We start from the raw sequence: 21,058 nt of genomic DNA on the forward strand, positions 1-21,058 counted from the left end.
TACAGTGTTTGAAAATGATTACGCTCAGCAGAAAGTCTTTGTACCTTCAGAGACGGGCGTATTACTGAGCACAACAGTGTCTACCACTGGTGCTCCCTCCAGAGACAGCAAAAACATGCCAGAGATAGCGCTGATCATCATTCCCAGAGAGCTGTGAGGGACAAGACAAATGACTATGTCTACAGCCACTCCCCCTGAAGCCTGGACATTCTGATTAGGAGCTGAAGAACAGGTACAAAGTGGCTGTTATGCAACCGCCTGGTCTGGCCTCATGTCACTGCATCTATTTCATTCACCACCGCCAGTTCTGGGCTATCTTTGGTTTGTGCTGTTATATTACTATTTATTGATGCATTGACCTATTGTGAGGCTGATGGAAGGTATAACGTCATTGTTTTCAGGAGCAATTTTGAATGCTCTACCAATCGTATCACGGTGGAGACACCCTACCCTGTACCTTTAGTGTTGTCTGAGGATCTTTAACATTGGCTCAAAAGCTTATCAGAATAATATAATAGGTTATCATGTGAACCAGCTTCATTCATAGATCCTCAACTGTCACCTGAACCCTTTTCAATTGCTCTCATCCTTTTGTGGTGGAACAGCTGATGGGGGGCAGGAGATAAATTGTTCAGAGAGAGCAAACATTGGGTGTCCTGGAAACTCGTTAGATGTCCAACACCATTGCCACATATAAGTAAATCAATACTGTGTTCACTGTTAAAATAAATAAAAGAAAACATTCACCCAATGTTACATGAATGGCATGAAATAAGTAATACATTCTTTGTGAAGGCTGGTGCTTTATTTAAAATTTTGTTAATTGGTTTTGTTATTGTTTTAAAATTGGCTCATACGCTCACTAAAAAAGCTCACATTATTCTGATATACAAAAGGCTAGCTATGTCCTCTGCTGGACAAATTATGTCAATGCTTTTTGAATTATCTTTAGGCTGTTGGGCTTCTGTTCTGAAGCTTCTTAGCACCGCTTAGTGGTTTGAGAATGATAATGTGCCAACGTTGTAGCTCGCAGTCCATATGTATTTTTGTAATGCATTCAAAAGCAGTGCTAAGATATGTTTTACTGAACATATAGGAGAATGAAATGTTACATTTTGAAGTGTATTTGAAGCTCTAGCCAACACCTCTTATCAACCCTTTTGAAACTCTGATGTTTTTTCCAGTTGCATTACACATCAGACTAGCACAATCTAGTCTGTCAACTAACCAGGTTGACACTCCATTGGGAGACAAATTATATGGTATGGCTGCTGAAGTTCCAGTGATGTGTTTTGCTAACAAACAACTGGTCAGATGCTTGTTTTGATGCATTCCAATCTTGTGTCTGTAACACTCACTTACCAACCCAAGCCTGGTCAAACTAGCTAATACTGATTTTTTTTATTAAAAAAACAAACAAACAAACAAAACAAACAAACAAATAACCGCCTGTTATTTTCCTGTTTTCACTCCAGGAAACCAATTAGTAACAATTTAAACAGCTTTGTCTGTGTAATTGAACCTGTCACTGTCAGTGGGTACTGTACTTCTGGAGAGTAGTAGCCTACATTTTTTTTCTCACATAATTTGACAAAAAAAATATTTCTTTATTTATTTGTCATGAATTTGAACATAATATTAAGTGAACTTGTAGAATCACAGATACTCTAGCATTCTCATGATTAGTCATAGCCTAATCATAAAAACTAAAAATTCTGAACCTGTAAATAGTCAGGTTGTGGCACATGCTAGAGAATTTAAATCTTAGATACTGACTTCTTTATCATTTCAAAAATCAATATTTTGTTGCTGTTGGTTGATATAAATGATTACGTTCATTGTGCCTGTGTAATGCTGCCTGAACCAGGGCCGTGCACACAGATTGAAGACAATTTTAGTCTGGCCATTGCTAGTGTCCTGTCTGTTCGCTGCAAATAAAGCAACTGCCATGAGGTGTCACTGTGTCATAAACCTAAACGCTGTACGAACATTTTTCAAACTTCCTGCTACCACCAACTGTATTTTACTACATGTCCCATACAAACCAGCGCACTCTGTGGCGTACTAACTAAGCGATTACATCATCGTGTAAACGAAAGTGTGTTCAGCTCATATGTCATTGGTTTTCCATCCATTCTGTCAGGAAGTAGGAGGTTCCCGGAAGTTAATCCACAAGGCGGAAGCGAAGGCCATAGCCTGTGATGAGGAATCAACGAGAGCCGAGAAAGTGAAAGGGCGAAAAAAAGCATTTATTTGTGGCAATTCCGATAACTGAACACATTAAGCACAGAAGGAACTTTTTATTAATCACTGAATATCACGGTAAGAAGTTCTGTCGACAACGGTCGATTCCTATCTAGTTAGCAAGCAAATATTACAAGAGAATTGTGTGTGTAGCTAGCCAGTTCTGCCTTGCAATCCTGTCTTGGCTTACTAACGTTGGATAGCTACACCATAGCTAATGTATGAGGATTTTTCTCACAAAGCTCGCAGACAATTTTGTTTCAATGTATTTTAGTGTGAAAGTTTTTTATGCTGTGACGTTGCTTAACTAAGAACGTTGGCCATTTGGCTAATTACATTGCCCTACTGTATGTTAGCTAACTAGCTAGCTAACTTCCTTGCGAGCCATGGATAGTAACGTTATCATTTTTTGATAGCTAGCTACCTGTTCGCTAAATACTGTCTAAGTATGATGTATAAGCTACAGAGAGCTCTTGGTTTCTTTTGTGTATGATGTGTACCAGTTTATGTCTAGTTTAAGATAAACTAACCACTTGCAAGTTTCTGGTTTGAAGTAGACTAACGCTATTCGGTAGATAAATAAACCGAACACTGACCTTGCTAGCTACCCATTACGAATGGTCTACAGCAGTGGCCTGTGGGACAAATGATCTTTCGAGGCAGTTTGCTGCCACTGTCCAACTCGTTTGCTAGCCAGTGGTATTAATTTGGAGTTGATAGACTCGTTAAGTTGAGCGCATTGGGAAGACTAAAGTTAGCATTAGCTATCAATGTGAACGGCATCGGCCTTGACAAGATGTGTGCCGCTGCGATGTTCATTAACGCTCGTTAATAGTTGGTATGAAATTAATTTGCTGACTTTATAACTTATCTAGTTAAAGTTATGAATTAATCAAGGTTATTAATATTTATAGTACTCCAAACTAAAAATCTTGCTTCAGGCGTTATTGGTCAAAGAAGTTATCTTGCTAGCAAAGTTAAGGAAGTTTGAAAAGTTGGTGCACTAGTTAAATAGTAATCCAACAGTGTGTAAACGTAATCACAGCTGGTAGTTAAAAGTAATGAATTATTTTTGGATCACATGACTTCCGAAAATGGCTGAATTTATGACTTCATTAGAGAAACGCGTCCACTATATTGTGAAATCATTCCATGGTCTAATAATGTAGCTATCGTTTTTGTTGTCTTCGGACGTTTTTGTGCGTTGATGTAACGGTCTCTAAAACTTCACTACCAACTTTACATTAATTTATGATATTTGTAGTTTTTGTTACAAGGCTGCTAGCATTATCTGCTTCTCACTCTTGCCTATATTGAGCTGTTGTTTATTTTCCAGCCTTATTCTAACATTTAATTATTATATCATTTGATTGAGAAATGTTTAATGTGGCTTGAGATTATGTTTGAGCTAGCGTTTGTACTAGTGTTGATTTTTTTTCTATGCAGCCTCTAACGTATTTAATTTCTGTGTGCTTAAAATCCATATATAGTAAGGTTTTTTAAAGTTGTATAAAATACACAAGTATATCTACCAGTGACAGAATTGCTGTCACTGAAGTCAAGTAGGCATATTGGCACAAGAAAAGGCATATTTCCACTGAGCTGAGTTCGTATGTTGATTTGTGGGGCACTTGGCAAAGATTTGCTAGCCTCCGAAGAAAACGAATCATGTGTCCATCCTGCCAGGAAACCTAGCAGGATTTTTAGAACTTCATGTTCAATGTCTTGGGGAAACGTTTGGCTTCTAAAAAAAAATCTTCAAAAAATTTCTAGGGCCTTTGCATCCCCAAAGCAAGCCAGCGGAAACATTTTTTCCTGCAGGTTTTGTGCAGACTGAGTGCAGGCATCAGCAGCTGATTGCACAGGTCAGTTTGGTATGAGGTTTATGAATGTGGTTGACCTGCAGACTTGAACTTCATGCATTTAAATTCCAGGCAACACTTTAACCTCACAGCTTCAGCACAGCATCTATATGTATGTACGCACGCACACACTCATCGTTATGTGGCTGGAGCATGAACATCACTTTGAGGCTTAATTGCCTGTCTTGTTAATTAATACTGTATCACTACAGTACACTATAAACACTATAGTGTACTGTAGTGTAGTATAAACACTATAAACACATCTAAAAAGCCATTATTATTATTATTATTATTATTATTATTATCTTATTGTAAACTGAAGAGAAATTGAACCTGGCATTTGAAAGGAATTTTAAACCATGTACACCAGGTTACCCTTCTGTGATCTGTATGTCGTCCTTTGTTTTATTTATGTCACCAAAGAAAATGGTTGACACCTCTTCATGTTTTGAGAACAAGGCTGCAGTACAATGATGTCATTATGGCTTGTGTGCAGGCTGTTCCTCCCATGTCACCCTTTGTTTGTTTACAGTTGGTAAAGTCTGCCATCCACTGCCATCTTCCACTAGAAGTCTGAAAACACTGCAAAATGATACAGCACTGTAATACCACTTATTGGAAATACTGCAATTTCACTAGCTCAGTGGGCTCATTTTCGTAATTTCTTATCTAGGTTTTTGACAGATAGCCCACTGTTATTACTGTCTAAAACCTGTCTTTTAGGCACAATACACCTTTGTAGGTAGTCTCTGACAAAGAAGACATTTAAATATTTTTCCACAGAATCGTTCTGGTCTGACTCACTATCTTATTGAGATGTGGTTCCTCACCCTTCGGCTGGCTGCGAAACGGGACTCCATTAACACAGCAAATGGGTTTTTTCTTTTCTTTTTTTGTTAAACTTATTGAGAAGAGATGTGTGGGTGGCAAGCCCAACCCTCAGGCAATTCACTGTCCTGCTCTATATAACTGACTTTCAGACCGTCTGCAGCAGCGCAGTCGGAAACCTGTCCTTATCTGCCATGTCCACTGTCGATCACCTGACCGGCAGACCAGAACCTGTCTGGCCACAAAATGATTTATATGCTGCTGTAAGTAATTTGGTTCTGACAGACATTTTCAACTCTCCACTGCACTTGTCACGTTCAGTTGTTTTCCTTTGTTTTTTTAAAAGTATATTTAGCCGAGGTGCTAGTTAGCCATGTTAAAAAAAGTGATACAAAAGTATGATTGTGGAGGAAACATTGCAGTAAAATGCTTATCTTCGTAGCGCATTATGAAATGGCAATTATCAATTAGACTATCTGTGCGCCTCCCATTCCCCGATCAGCTATTTGCAGTGGGCAGTTTTTGTCATTCAGTGCAGTTTTTTTTAAACTCTTATCTGATCTGATTCAGATCTGAACATTGTCCAGGAAGACCTTTCAAAATAAACACAGCCTGCTGTTTTAGCTGTTTCAGGTTAAGCTGTATGCGGCAAGTAGAGGTATTGAAGGTTTGCTGATGGCGATCTTTGTACACAGAAGAACTACCTGGTCTCCAGTTACAGCAGCTCTTTATTAAGAATATGGTGTGTAAAATTAGGCCAACAAGTTCTTATAAAACTCATGTCGCCCACCTGAACACTCCTTATGTGTTATTTCTGTCACTTTTTGTTGTAGAGACATGGCTATTCGAGTCTTAAAGTGGAAGGACGTGAGTTATGCAGTTTTGGCAAATGTAGTTGCATAGTTTTGAGCCTGTATGTCCTGGCATCAGCAGGCGACTTTCGGTGCTTATTTCCTTGTGCTTCGCATAATGTAGTCCCCCCCCCCCCCCCCCCCCCCCCTCCAAGTCACATGGCGTTTCCTGCATTACTAAGCAGCTGAGTACCTGTTAGGTCTGCGTCACAGTTTTGACCGCCCCCCCGGCCATTGCTCCAGTCTCACATGCTCGAACCGTGTGCTTGTCAAGACCTGCTGCATTCCTATACAGTGCCTCTAATTATTGAAACATGCTGGCCACTTTCAACTGGAATGTCGGTGATGATTATGACATGACAATGATCTTGTATTTCCTGGGGATGTTCTGTCCAGAGTAAGGCAGTAACCTGTACTGTGTGGGTTTTGGTCTATGCTTCACCCATAGCAGGCTTTCAAATAGCAAAGGAATTAGTTTGACATCACTGAAAAATAGCTATTACCTGCCAACTTTAGTGCAATTTCCTATTTCAAAATAAGCAGTAATGCTTTGAACATTGGGGTCATTTGATTGCTTGGCCGAGAACTTCTCTCCAATGAAGCCTTCTTGGTGGACATGCATATCCAGTCGTACTAGCCCATGGAATCCTGTGTTTGTGGAACACAGGCCTGTTAAATATAACTATTTTTGCAACTCATACTAACAGCTCAATTAATGCAGGCTGTTTATAATTTTATTTGACGCATGTAACTGAAGCGCAATTGAACAGCAGGATTAGCGGGAATAAATAAGATAATGTTTCGACATTTTGATCAAAACAAATTTTCACCACACAGGCTAATAATATAAAAAAATACTAGGAGTTGTTTCTGTTTTTGTTTACTCGTATTGAGCAACCACGCAAACGTGACATCTTGTTTTCGACTTTTCGTTCACATTAAGTGCTTTCACTTTGAATCGCGCAATGCTACCAACGGCTGTACACATGTTATGATCAGAAATGTCGGACACCAAAATACAATTGGTTCAAAGAAACAGGAGTAATAATTTTGTTGTGGTTCAAGTCCGGGTCATCACTTGTTGTAGTCTTGTTGTTTTGGCTAATTTTTCTGCATAAAAAAGTTGAATTCTTCATTAACGCGACCACTGATGTCTCATTGAATTAACCAGTGGTGTTATTTAGGGTATTTTTTATTTCTGTTTCATTTCCAGAAAAGGTAAACCTTTGGGCAGGTAATGGCATGTGTGGCTAATTATCTCAGCTTGCAATTCTGGGCTCTGGAGGATGCCAGTTTCGTTTTGTTGATTGACTGGTTGTGGTATTTGCCCGTTATTAATGCTGGCTGCAACCATTGAATAGTTCAGGCACTGACTTGCCCATCCCTAATATGGGATGTGTATGTGTGAACGGTATGAAATGATATTGTGACCTCTGATGTTGCTGGAGTGAATGCAAATGGACTTGACGGATGCCCGCAGCGAGTGCCAGTCCCTGGAAATGCAAGGAGCGCGGAGGAGAAGGCCATGAATATTTCATGCCGTCTCTAGCTGCCGCTTTACTGACCCACTTTGCCTGCAAACCTCCTGAGACAACATGCCATTAAAAATTAAAGCACAGTCCAGCGAAGCACACCCAGGCTCCTAGTTTACTTTCCCATGAACAGGCAGAGATGTTTTTCCCTTCCTTTTTTGTCCAGTAGATCTGTTCTGGGTTAAAGAAGTTGGAGGAAAGGCGAGAGTAATCGTAACATTTCTTTGAACTTTGTGTGCTATGCCTGCACATTGACACTGTTCAGTAGCCAGCCTACGACCAGTATACAATAGATTTGGGAGCTTGAGTTCCCACGTTGACTTGTTTTTGTATCACAGTAAGTTTTTTTCCTTAGTATCCTCAACAAATTAACCAGTGCTTAGTTATTGGCATGGTAAACCGCCATGATAAATTTAACCTTTATGTCACACTTCTGCAGATTATTTGACTATTTAGTACAATGTCCACTGTTTTGATCGCTACAGGACAGCCGAGATGGGAGTCTGGCAAACAAACGGTGGATCACAACAAATTGTCAGCCAGATCAGTGTTTTTTTTGTGTGTGGCATTTCCTTTTGCAGTCTTGAGGCTGCAAAATAACCTGATTACCGTGCCTTCCTACTTCTTTATTTGTGCCAAGGGATACTATGACATTGCATTTTGACCCTTTTTTTTTTTTTACTAGTCTGCCAATGGGCAGAGGGGTCTGTTTAGTTTGTGCACTTTGTATTTTTCCCAGGATTTAACTGTCTGGGACAAATTGCAGACAAATTCCGCAGACCGAAGTCAAGGTCGTCACTAAGTGTAAGCAAATAAGCGACGTGATCAAAACGCACTCTCTGTTTGTCTGGGTCAAGATCCAGACTCCCTCGTATTTTTAATGTTTCATTTTCCCGGCACCAAATCTGCACCTCTCTTGTAGTTTCAGCCAGTAAAGACGAGCTTTACGGCCGGTGATCAACAACAGCCAATGAGCTTGCGAGAAAGCCGTGTGGAGGAAGCTCGGAAGAAATACAGCACGCTAGTAGCATCATGGCCTCGATTAAAAACTGTCACCTCATGTTCTGCATGGATGCCTGATATGGAAGGGAAGCTAATTGAACTCTGGCACCGACACGATTGCCTTTTCAGGAAGACAGACTCACAGAGCAACAGGAGAACGCCCGGTTTTGTTTTTTAATGTAAGAAATATCACTTTGACCAGGGCTCAGTCAGTCCCTCTGCTTTAACAATGTAGCGTTAATATCTGACAAATTGCCTAAGAATTTGTTGAATTTGCTCTTGTGGGACAGCGGAGTATCAACATCCCTCTTGTCCAAAATCCAGTGAAGACCTCTCACCCACAGTCTGTGCTGCGGTGTTAAGTATGTGCTCCACTACGTCGGCAAGAAAAAATGTAAAAGATAGAATGTTGGGTAGTGTGAGCTGTACATAGATCTTAAGATTTTGTTGGTTCATGTAATCTGAGCCTGAAATGAAATGGCTCAAAATGCAGAACTGGAACTGGTAAGATTCACAGAGAAGATGTGTGGTAAGTTCTTGAAACTCTGGATGAAATTTTACATCCACTGAATAATAATTAGAAATTACAAGAAGCTGTGTCCAAAATCCCGCTCCTACATACTGCTGTTTGCTGCAGAATTTTGCTTGCATGGTTGCTCAGATAGATTCTATTTACACAAAACAAAAGTGTATTCCTTCGGTATGATCTATAATGGCATGCTGAAAATTAAGTCCTTCTCAAGAGCTTGCTGCCAGTGACCTTGCACCAGTTGTTTACCAGTTCTTGCAATTTGACTTGTTCCTTTTTTCTGACTTTCACCTTACCTTTCTACTCTGAGAAGAGCATCAAGCACAGGCCCACTTTTTACTATTGTCAATTTCAGTCCGTTTTTTTCACAGAATTTCAGTTTGTTCACGGACTTTGTTGAGTAGATGACACAAAGAATGTGTTGGGCCTTTTGTTTTTGTAAAAGAAGAACAAGCCTTAAGCTGCTTTGCATTGAAGCTTTCTGGCAGTGTGACCAGTTGTTTGGGTTCCAGGTTTGAAAAACAATTCCGATCAAATGCTGTGAGGTCAACCAAAGTCCAAAGGTACACACGTGCCGGCCATAGGCGCTGCTGAAAGAAAACATTTTGTAAGGTTCCTTTTTTATTGCCTTTTATATTGCCTTTTTGTCTGTCTGTGTGTGTGTGCGTGTGTGTGGAGGAAGAAAAATGCTTTCAGTCACTGCCTGTGCAGTGATGCTGAATAAGGCTGACCCTTAACAAGGACTGTCACAATGATGACAGTTGGGCTAACGTAAATCGCCACAATGTATGGTATTATCGTCTGGGGGTAAATAACGGTCTGACTTTTTAAAATCAACATTAGTTGTATTTGTAAAGCCATTACAATTATTCATAATTACCTTCAGTTTCAAAACCTTACTTTGAGAACTTGTGTCGCTCTTTCCCATTCTCCCCACACCCCCTAGTAGCACCGGCCAGTCAGCTGAGTACAGTGTGTAGGCTGTACTATTACTCCTCTCGAGCAGAGATGCACACGGAAGAGTGCATTTTAGGAGTGTGTACACTAACCGAAGTAGCCTGCATTACTGTTGTTCCTCATTCCGTAATTTAGAATACTCAACCGCTTCTGAATAGCAGTCATTTACAAAATGAAACTGAAAGATGTTATGAACCCTTCGTCACGATAACGGGAATTTTAAACATGGTTATTTTTGTAGTTGTCATAATGAAGGTAATCAAATGAGTGTTAGCCAGCACTTTGTTGGCTCGACAGTGTTGAGTCGGGCAAACTTCAACTGTGTTGGGACATGCATGAAAACCAGGGCTGTTTGTTGGTAGGCCTTCAGTTCTGCCTGTGACTGAGGAACATAGAATTTTGGTCAGCTGCTACATTTCAGTTCCTCTTTACATTTTTACATTAAGCAGACTGTCTTGATTGTTGCAAAGTTTCAGCTTGCATTCAAATGCATAATCCGTTATCTGTGTCCGACTGTGCCGGTTGCTGCATTTTTTTTGCAAAAATGTTTATGTTGTATGATGCAATTTTGTTATAAAAATAATGTAGTTTGTTTCTCATTTGTAACCAGCTCAAAAAGCATGGTGCTGGTAGTGAAGCTATGGGTGGGGGAAACTGATGGATATAACCTGAATATATTTCAAGATTGGTAATTGTGATGCATTGTGTGATGGTCATGTCATGTTAAGATGTGTAGGCTACTCTGTTGTAGTTGTCTACCCACATAATTATTGGTATGCTACATATAGCTTAATTTTGGGCATAATAATGAACAGACATGCATTTACTGTTGAATCTTACTTGCATCTTTGAGTGAAATTTAAAATGGAGCTTGGATTATAAATTCATAGTACTGATGTATCTATCCATAATGTGAGCATTTCATACTTAACATTTGTGATTCCAAAATATTTATTTTTTAGAATTGTGTTCATTTACTTTTTATGTACTCGGTTATTTGACGTGGGCCTAATATCGCAGTGTGAATGAAACATAGGCTTGTCACACTCCACACCCGTAGGATTGGCTATATATTCTATATTGTGTGGATTTTATTTTGGCATCATTCTACTATGACTGCAGTGATATTGAAACTTTTATGTGTTCCTGCCAGTTGCTCTCCTGTCACAGTGTTGTACATCACAGACAGTGAGCCATGTTCAGGGTCAGAATGCTGTCCATTGTCTCCGTGCTGCTGGTGGGTGAGGGTGTTCCCCGCTCCCCGGCTGCAGCGCCAGACTCTGAGGACTCGGTGTGAGTAAATATAATTAAAAGATAAGTGAAACTCCGCCTTATCTGCCTGGCTGCAGGTCCTCATTTCCCCTCCTCCTCCCGAGAACTCACGGCTCTGTCAGCACGTCGATAAACGCCGGTGCGAACAATTCACAAGAACGGCAACGGCTGTCGCGCAAATGGATAAGCTTGTAAATTGAGCGCTAACCCCGCTTTTCCGGTTAGAAATTTCTAACCGGAAAATTCAGAGGCTGTTATTAGGTGTCTGACGTTAATGTTTGGTATATTGGGATTTAGGCTCCCAAGTAACTCCGTAATTATAGGTGCTCCATGAGGGCAAGTTCTGCAGTGGCAAGGCACAGTTGGCTTTGTCTTCCCAGGTGAGGCTGGGCTTCAGTAGGAAGGCAAACGCTTCAGCTGTGGGTGCTTTGTGGCGTAGTAGTAGAGTGAGAGCCGAGCACAATCAGCCATATCAAAGTAAGGCTGTGTCCAATGTCTTCAGTGGTGCTGCTTGAGGACTGAACTGGCCTCTTTGAATCTGGAGGTTTCGATCTGCTGTTTCTCTTACTTGCTGCCACTGTGATATTACACACTGTAATGTATCTAGCTTAAGGTACACTACTGCTTTTCATCTGAAAAGGGTCACAAACTAGGCTCACAATGATTAGGGTGACTTGTCAAGTTAAATTCCCTGGCTTTTTATATGAGGGTATAGGGTGAGGTATAGGGTGAAGCCCGTCCTGCAGTTTTGGACACATTCACAAGCTTGGCAGTTAGGTGTGCTAATCGGAGCCTGGTGAAGGGCCGCACTATTGGTGTTTTTATGTTTGTATCAGCAGCTTACAGGTCTTCTTTTGTGCTCCTAGTGTTCCAGGACCAGGACCTCTCGCCTTCGCTCAGCCTCAACTGGCCTAGCCTAGCCCAGCTCTGCCCGGCCACGTCCAGCCAAGCGCACCCTGGCCTAAACTCCGCCTCCGACCAAGCAACCATCCCGGCCTCAGCTCCGCCCCCCTGGCCAAGCACATCCCGGCGCGGCGCAGCCACAGTCTTTTTTTCTCTCCCAGGGTAGCCTCTGCTCAGCTCCATGGCGGGTCGGGGAGGACCGGCGAGATCAAACGGCCCGGCGGCTGGGAACAAGATCTGCCAGTTTAAGCTGGTGCTGCTCGGAGAGTCGGCGGTGGGCAAGTCCAGTCTGGTGCTGCGCTTCGTAAAGGGCCAGTTTCACGAGTACCAAGAGAGCACCATTGGAGGTGAGCCCAAACCCGCGTGCGCCGCCTGCTCAGGTCTCTGCCGGTATGGCTGCTAATGTCAAGTTGAACATCCAGTCATCCTGGTTTTGGCGATAAGATGCAGCATAAGGGCCTGTTGGCCTGCAGTGCTAAACCCTTATGTGTCACATGCTAAGAGACACTGAGCGTACAGCATCATGGGTGGAAATACAATGGGTTTAGGTCAATACTTGTAGGCCCACTGGCTCATGCTCAATCCATATGTTGTCAGTTATGTTTGTCGCCACCTTTGAATCCATTTTCATTGGCTGTTGCATGCTTTGTGGCTCTTTTTTTAGTAAAATTTGGTTTGGAGATCCTGCAGTCTGAAACCTCAGACCCAAAATGGATCCGATTCGAATGTGCTAAAGTGGCTGTTTCCATCCGCACATCCTGTCATGCTCACCCTCTTCTGCGATCAGCCTGCAGGATGGGGCAGAAAGGCCTGTATTGGGCTGGCTAGTGCTCACCTGACTGCCTCCATTGCTGCACTGGCTCTGGGACCACATTCTTCATTTATTACGGAGGCAAAGATCAAACCTGAGCATAATCAGCTGTGACAAGGAGGCTTTTTATTTTTTTAAAGCCCGTATTAAAATGAGTTTGCCTGTGAAGTTTGGATTTCCTGCCAAAGGAGTGGGTAGGTGCTGGCGAGGCCCTCGGCCTTATGAGCAGAAAGGAAACCAGGAAACAATGGAGTTTCCTGTCTGAATGGGCCGGCGGTCATGTGAGCGAGGTGACTGGGGAGACCGAGAGGGACGTTCAGTGCATGTTGTTAACCGTTTGCTCTTTTCAGATTATGGCACGGAACATAACCAAGCTTGAAAAAGACGTGCAGTCTGAATTTGGCCTTGTGGCGGTGAAAACGAGAAAGAAAGAGGAAAAAGAATTTGGGAATTTGATGGAAGCCTAAAAAGAAAGGAAGCCAGAACACGTCAGGTTGAGCCAAAGGAAAACAGTCAGCAGATTTCCCCCCCCCCCCCCCCCACCCCTTACTTAAATCCGGCATCAGCAGCCTGGTCGAAGGTCACAGGGCTTTGCTGGGACCTGAACTTTGCAAGAGATCGGCATTCCCTTGAGTCATGTGACTGGTGCGCCGCACGCTGAATGGGCTGAGCAAGTAAAACGCTTAGGACCGCATGATTAGCCTTCCCTCGCCCTCTCTCCCTCCCTCCCTCCACCCCTACCCGTTGATCTTCCCTATCAGGAAACTATAGGAAGTTTTACAGGAATACTTTGAAGGAATGTTTTTGTTTCGAAGTCTGTATTCACGCAGAATTTGTTCTAATTACATTTGTTTAGTGCGTATACAAGATATTAAACTATTTTAATTAAAGCATTAAATTGGATCAGGCACAGGGAAGTGAAAGAGGGGAATTTTGATAAATTAGTTCTATGTTCATAGGACAACTTAATGTAAGTAACCAACTGAAAGGTTCAAATGCAAGGCCGGCTGTAGATTCCAGCAAAGAGAAAGACAGAGAACAGAAGGTCCAAAAAGATTCAAGAGCGATCTCAGTAAACAGGAAGTAGTGTTGGAATGAAGTATAAAACTGAATATGAAGAACAGCAGCACAGTTAACGCTGCAGGACTGACTGGGGTTTTGAGACCAATCGGTGTCAGGGAAGGGAGTGAACAGCAGTGAAGCAGTAGCATCACATTGGATCTAAGAAAGAGCGCAGTCAAGCCACATAAGAATTTCATATTGTTGAAAGAGAGCATACAGTTTACGTGGTATAGCAGCAAAGAGAGCATCACAGTAATCACGATCATTATGATGGACAGTCTCATTTTGTCCTCTCATTAAAGCAATGTGGAAGTGCACAGCATGACGTGATGCTAGCCAGGCTCTGTTGTTCCAGTGAATAATGCAACAGGGGTAAGAGACGGGAAGGTTAACCAAAGAGAGGCCGGAGTGATGGGCTACTGTACGCTACTTTCGGCTCGATGCGCCGTCCGTTAAGGAACAATGCGTTTTTGTCGTTCATATCCGCCCTGACAAGCTTCCTCTGCCTGTGCGCAGTGAGGCTGCCTATTCTTCAGAGACAATTAAAATCACCTCAGCCCCCTCAATAACAAATAACAGCCAAGAAACTTTCAATTCTGCATCAGTGTGACTGATGTTTTTGCAGTCAAATCCTCAACAAATACATTTTTGTATGCATATTTGTCTGTCATCGACATAGGGAAATTGTGACCAATTTCATTTGGTGCCGCTGTCCAGATACTTGAGTATGGGAATTCTGAATATTTCAGACTTGTACATCCTCAGAGTTCAGTGTCCGTGTTGATGGGTCTAAAAACATAAGTAACCCGGTGTTACTCTTGAAGGCAAGAAGTGTAGGACCAGACAGTTGACCATTGTTGTCACAGGTTGATCTTGTATTCATATTCCAGTCAGAAAATTGCACATTTGAGGATGTACATCTTCAGTGTTACTTGTAATGACCTACCATTTCTGCATGCTACTGATGACTGTGGGTTATTTTGTGCCAGTCTGAGCTGTGATGCCATATTCTGTTGCTCAGACATACTCAATAGCCAACAATAAATTACTTTGGGATTTTAAGACACTGAATTAAAATAATTTTTTTATCTCCCCTTTGACCTTTCATTTGGCACAGTAACTGATTAGGATCTGATCAAGATTACGAATGGAGTTAGTGAAATTGTTGCAGATCATGTGAAAACAATGGCTCGAACCCAGCTGTTCAATTGCTCACCAATTGGTGATTTTTCTTGGTGGAAAAAGTACTGCCGCATTTAGTTGTACTTGGTTATGCTTCACTGCTTTATACACAATTTGTATTTGTAATAAACCAGGAAGCAACCTGGCTGATTCTTGGCAAAGTTCTAGAATTGCTGCAGGAGTTTTCTTCCGTGTATGCTGTTTACATGTTTGTGCTTTTTTTCTTTAATGCCAAGTATTGCTTCAAGGGTAGGAGAGCCCAATCTTTCAAATAAATTTTTCTACCAAATGATGATCTTTAAATTGTAGCCAACTGCTTGCTTAAACATTTTGTGGAAATAGCAGACTCACTATTGCTCCAGGAAGCACAGTGATGTGTGCATTACTTTCCTGGTGAATGGGGACAGCAGAGCTCATTTCTAAGCCTCAGCATTTAACTTAGAATAACTGCGACAAATCGGGGACCAAGTTTTGTTTGTTCCGTGATTTTAAAATGACACGTCACACTTTTCTGCCTGAATTCCGGGCAGCTTATTTCACCTCTTGGTCTTTTCTTTGTTTGTGCTGCAGACTGTTGTTCTGGTGCTATTCATTTTTGAAAAAAACTTTTGGTTGTCATTGGTTGGGATTGGTATTCGTGTGTGATGTAAACCTTTATTGTAAGTTGTGCTAAATGGATTCAACCCACAGCTTTTTAGATCCTACACAGGTTCACCTATTGAGTTTCATCAGTAATGTTTCCTAGATTGTGATAATTCATCCATTTTCTAGTCAGTTTTCGCACAGTACTCACACATTCTCGATTTCTGATGTAATCACAACACTAATTGCTTCCACAATGAAGACAACAGACTTTTGTTTGGTATTGCTGTATAATTGACCCGAAAGCCTTTATCCCCACGGTTACCAGTTCTTTTGCTGGTATGGCTGAACAGCTGAAGCTGTAATACTGAATGGTTGTAAGTGGACTTGTAAAGATGAAACAGAAACCAAACGTGTGACTGTAATGAAAAACTTAATTCAATGTACAGTCTGCTGTCTCTTTCTGCCTCTTTGGTCAGCTCCATTGCTAAAATAATGAAATAAAAGTTGTGGTCTTGTTTGTGCATGTCCTATTTCATGTCCTATTCAGGTGAATGAGTGAAATCACTGTTTGCTGGGCTGTGTGCCCATTGGATGTCCATACATTTTTCAGTTGCGCGCTGTGTGTGTGCGTATGCGTGTGTGTGCGTGCGTATGCGTATGTGCGTGTGCTCTCGTCCCAATGAGGGAACTGAAATGGCCTCTGCAGAGCCTTTATTCCTATGTGTGTGCCTTGGCAACCGGTACAAAGGGGAACTGCGACTGAAACTTGGCTCTGCTTGATGTCACTCTGCTCATTCAGTGTGCACTCTGTGTAGTGACAGAGGACATTCACTGAGTCGTACGACTGGAGTGGGTCAGACAGAACAACCGGCAATGTAACCATGACAACCATATTAGCCAAAACACGGAGTGCATGTTTTATCACAGTTGTGTGGACCAGTGCAGAGAGGCTTCGTTCTGTCGTAATGAAGCATCGGCGAGGCAGGCAAACAATATTGGGAGGAAAATTAGTGACCTTTTTTGAAAACTGCTGAGCCTTATTTATGCATTTTGTTTTCGTCCCACCAACCCCCCCCCCCCCCCCCCATCCCCGCCCTTTTACAGCTGCCTTCCTCACACAGACGGTCTGTTTGGACGATACAACGGTAAAGTTCGAAATCTGGGACACAGCTGGCCAGGAGCGATATCACAGCCTGGCGCCCATGTATTACAGAGGAGCCCAGGCAGCCATCGTGGTCTATGACATCACTAACACAGTAGGTTGCGTCTCTGCTCCGCCTTCAGCCACACATCTTTCCCTCTGTGCACTCGCGCAGTCGGAATTAGTACGTCTTACTTACAGATCAAGGCCGCATAGACTGTTTGTGTGAATGGTCTAGTCGTTTATCTGCGCTGGTGTTCAATGTCACTGAATATCACTGAACTCCCTGTTATAGAATATAGACAACTCTTACATTTATTTTACACGAGAGAATGTAAGGGTGTATACACTCACTGTGTTTTTGGCATGTAATTGTGAATTTTTAAGTACACGCATGCCTCTGGTAGTATTTTTTTCCCCTCCCTGCGTCACTTCAGTGCCAGTGAGGGACCTGTGTGCTTCCGTTTGGCCATAGAAGGCTGAACACGGTCCATGCAAATGACTGCCTCACTTAAAGACCAAGAGTCACAGTGTTCTGCTGTATTGCCCATAACTTGAAATGCCCTGTTCCTTATTTTGTGCAGCATCAGTTCTCAGTCAAATGGAAAAAAGCCTTTTCACAGTATGACAAATATATCATATACACCAATAGTACTTATGTTACAGTTCTTGGGAGTTCTGGTTTTTTGCGGTATTAAGGCAGTTGTTTTTGTCCTTTTTGTCCTTTTTTGTGTGTGCGGGGGGCTTGGGGGTTTGTTTTGTTAGGATACTTTTGCACGTGCAAAAAACTGGGTGAAGGAACTCCAGCGGCAAGCCAGCCCCAACATCGTGATCGCCCTGGCAGGGAACAAGGCGGACCTCGCCAACAAGAGAGCCGTCGACTTCCAGGTGTGGCTCAAATCCAGGGAGAGTTTGCAGTTCACCAGTGAAACGGCAGTTCTAATGCAGCACCAATGCAAAAGTAGATGGGAGCCAGGAAAAGATATAATTTCTTTTTTTTTTTATATTTACAAACTTCAGAAGTTGCTTTTACAAATTGCCATTTTTGAAAAAACATCATTTTAGCAGAGCACTAGGTTTTTTAAAGGAAGAGTGCAAGGACTAGTTTTAGTCGAGCATGTCACATGACCGTCCATGTGTTGAACAAAGTGAAGACAGCTTCTGGGTTTAGCAGCTAAATTCATTAACCAGTAAACCGTGTGTGCTCGAACACGTGCAGATCTAAATGTCCTTTTAACAAAGCTGTTCATATAGCATGAGTCTTTTATAAGCTTCATATGTTACCTTTCACAAGTGTGAGCTGAAATGGCATTCCTTTTTTTTTTTTCCTCTCCATCTTCTCAGGAAGCACAAGCCTACGCCGACGACAACAGCTTGCTTTTCATGGAGACTTCAGCCAAGACTGCAATGAACGTTAACGAAATCTTTATGGCCATAGGTATAATGCAGCTAAGTCTTCGTAGTCATGGCATTCTAATGTAAAGTAGTAGAGTCTAATGTAAATCTGAATCTATCCATTTACTGTTACTTGTCTTTAAGATTTATTATAAAATTAATTGTCAAGCTCTGCGCTATTAGAATGGTTGATTTGCTTTACCTTTTTCCATGCAACATTAAGTTGCCTCTTACTGGACCATATTTTCCATACGCCTCGTTTAAAATGGTTATAGATGAGTTCACATGCAAAAAGACAAGCAACCGGCAAATGGGATCTTTCTTGCATCTATGTCCTCAGGCAGTAATAGTCCATAGAACGAATAGCACTTTAAAATACCATGCATTTGCAGTGTTTTACAAGATGTGTTCATTTGTGGTTTATTTTTATTTTCATGAGTATTTTTTTCCTGCATCTACAAAATCAGCAAATATGAAATATTGCATATAAATCATTTTGAAATGTGTGCAATTATACCTGTGCATAGGTACATGCAACATTATTTTGCGAAACGGAGTTACTATTACCAAGCATTACTCAGTGCTAATTAGAGGAAGGGATGACTATTTGCACATTTTTGGATATTTTCAGTGCAATGAGGATCTGATGTCTTCAATTTTTAGTAATTTTAAAATGCTTTTGCTACTGCAGAAGTTCTCATTTAGCTGTAATTACAGTGAGGGTTGCATAAATCGAGAACTAATAATAACGCCTACCTAATTAAGCCATTGTTGATAAATGGAACAAATTAGCAGCCTTTTTTTTTTTTTTTTTTTTTTTTTTTTTTTGAAAAAGACCCTTTTTCGGAGATGCATGTTGTTGTTTTTTTTCTTCTAAGCCCAACTTTGTGGCTGTTAATCAGACTGGTTTATACATTGCTGGGAGAATTGAGCCCTGTATTCACAGGTGGTACCTTCAGTGAACCTATACACTAGATCTCATGGAAAGTGTCACTTAATATCAGCTTGTGTGCTTGCTGTGTTCCCGCTGTAGCCAAGAAGCTGCCGAAGAATGAGCCTCAGAGCGGAGCGGGCACAGGGGGCCGGGCCAGGCCGGGTGTGGACCTGCAGGACTCCGCCCCCCAGGGCCGGAGCGGCCAGTGCTGCAGCGGCGGAAACTAACAGTGCACCGAGCCAGCCAACAACCCGACCGATGACCAACAGGCCGCAAGACGAAACCAACCCCGAAAGAAAAGAAAACACGGAAAAACAAGATCCATTCTTACCAGTCGCACTTAACAGACCCAACTGCTTGCTTTTTTTTTTTTTTTTTTTTTTTTTTTTTTTCTGTTTTGAGCATTTTTTTAAAAAATCATAAGCTGGAGGGAATACCTCAGGGCCTCTCTCCCTTTTTCGCACATTCTTTACCCCTCTTTTTGTTATTGAACACAAATACTAATTCAATTATGTCTTAAGTCACTTTTTAAAGGAAAAGCTGTATCATACCTCCTGCTATTACCCCTCTGTTTTCTGTCCTGATCATCTCTGTGCCCCACCCAGCCCTCTGGAAGAAGCAGGGGGAGAAAATGAGGGCATCTTTTCCTTCCAGATTTAGCTATCTTGTAGATTAATATTATTATTGTTATTACTACTTTTCAGGCACAAGACATGTAGTATGTGATTTGATAGGGTAAACATTCTATGGTTTGAATCAAGTATGTATGTTAAATCACGCATTAACAGTCATTACACCAGTAAGTCATTTTTTAGCATTATGTTTTTTGAATCTGTATGATACAATGTTGACAAAAATAAAAGGATCAAGCAAGATTTTTTTTTTCTGACCAAAATTGCAATTATGAGTATTGAAAATAATTTTTGCTGTATTTGTATTGTATGTTTCTCTTCAAACATGTAACCAATCAGTACTTATTGTCAGGACAGTATCTTCCCAATATAATATATATTTTGTCTCAATATATAATTTTGTAACTCAATATAATTTTGTTTGAAGAATCTCTGGTATTGAGTGTACTGGTTCTGTCGTTCAGCTCTTGTGACTTTTCAGAATTTTCTTTTTTAAATCTTTTTTTTTTTTTTTCCTCATTTGAGAATTATTTTGACCAGTGCTGTTTTCTTCACTAATGCCATTAATGACTAGCACAACAAAAGATGCTGTGTCTGAATCATGGAGTTGCATCCGATGTAGGGGTGGACTGGGGGTGGTGGATAGGTGCTCTTGGGGGACAGTCTGGCCCATGTGAGGCGATATTATAATATATGGTATGTAGTGGGGGGAAGGGAGGGGGGGGCATCTGTAATTTTACCAATAAATATGGAGGGAGGTATCAAGTTAAACGTTGTCTGCTTAATTGCCCTCGTGTACTGAGTTTTAAACTGACATGTCAGTATTTCTCTGTTTTATACACTCCACATGGTCTGGGTAAAAGTCCAGCGGTTAAGTCAGTAATATACCCTTGAATACATGTGGGAGTTGTGTCTACACATGTTTGCTTGCATACTTAGCAATACCTATTTTGTATGCAACCTTGATGAGGAAGACCAACCCAGTTTACTTACTATTCTATATGCAATGTTTTCAGTCTAGAGCAGACTCTTTAAACAGGGACTGGCAGGTTATTTGCTTTCAGTGAAGCAAGCCATAGGGTAGGATGAGTGTACCATTTCTGAATTCTTTACATTCCTCATTTGCTAGTTTTTGGCTGGCCCGCAACAGCGGAGCCAGCCCTACAAACATGAATGTCTGTGACTGAGTGAGTGATGAAGTTACACCATTGGTTGGCCAGTCCAGCCATATACTAGGTTTTGACCTGGTCTTGTTTTACTTGTCTGCAGTCTACTAGGGTCCTGACGAGCCCCTTATTACCACATGCAATATCCTATCAGCGTTTCCTTGTCC

The 21,058-nt window shown here is 41.5% G+C and overlaps 1 protein-coding gene across 1 annotated transcript; it reads left to right on the top strand.

Moving 5' to 3' along the window:
- Positions 1–2,154: 2,154 nt before the first annotated feature.
- On the top strand, positions 2,155–20,156 carry rab5c (RAB5C, member RAS oncogene family). The gene is made up of 6 exons (XM_035406011.1): positions 2,155–2,322; positions 11,947–12,330; positions 16,728–16,879; positions 17,530–17,652; positions 18,109–18,202; positions 19,193–20,156. The coding sequence occupies exons 2-6, from the start codon at positions 12,165–12,167 to the stop codon at positions 19,318–19,320; spliced, it is 663 nt and encodes a 220-aa protein (XP_035261902.1). The 5' UTR covers positions 2,155–2,322; positions 11,947–12,164; the 3' UTR covers positions 19,321–20,156.
- The last annotated feature ends 902 nt before the right edge of the window (positions 20,157–21,058 follow it).

This window comes from Anguilla anguilla, chromosome 2 (genome assembly GCF_013347855.1).
Source record: "Anguilla anguilla isolate fAngAng1 chromosome 2, fAngAng1.pri, whole genome shotgun sequence".
Lineage (NCBI taxonomy): Eukaryota > Metazoa > Chordata > Actinopteri > Anguilliformes > Anguillidae > Anguilla > Anguilla anguilla.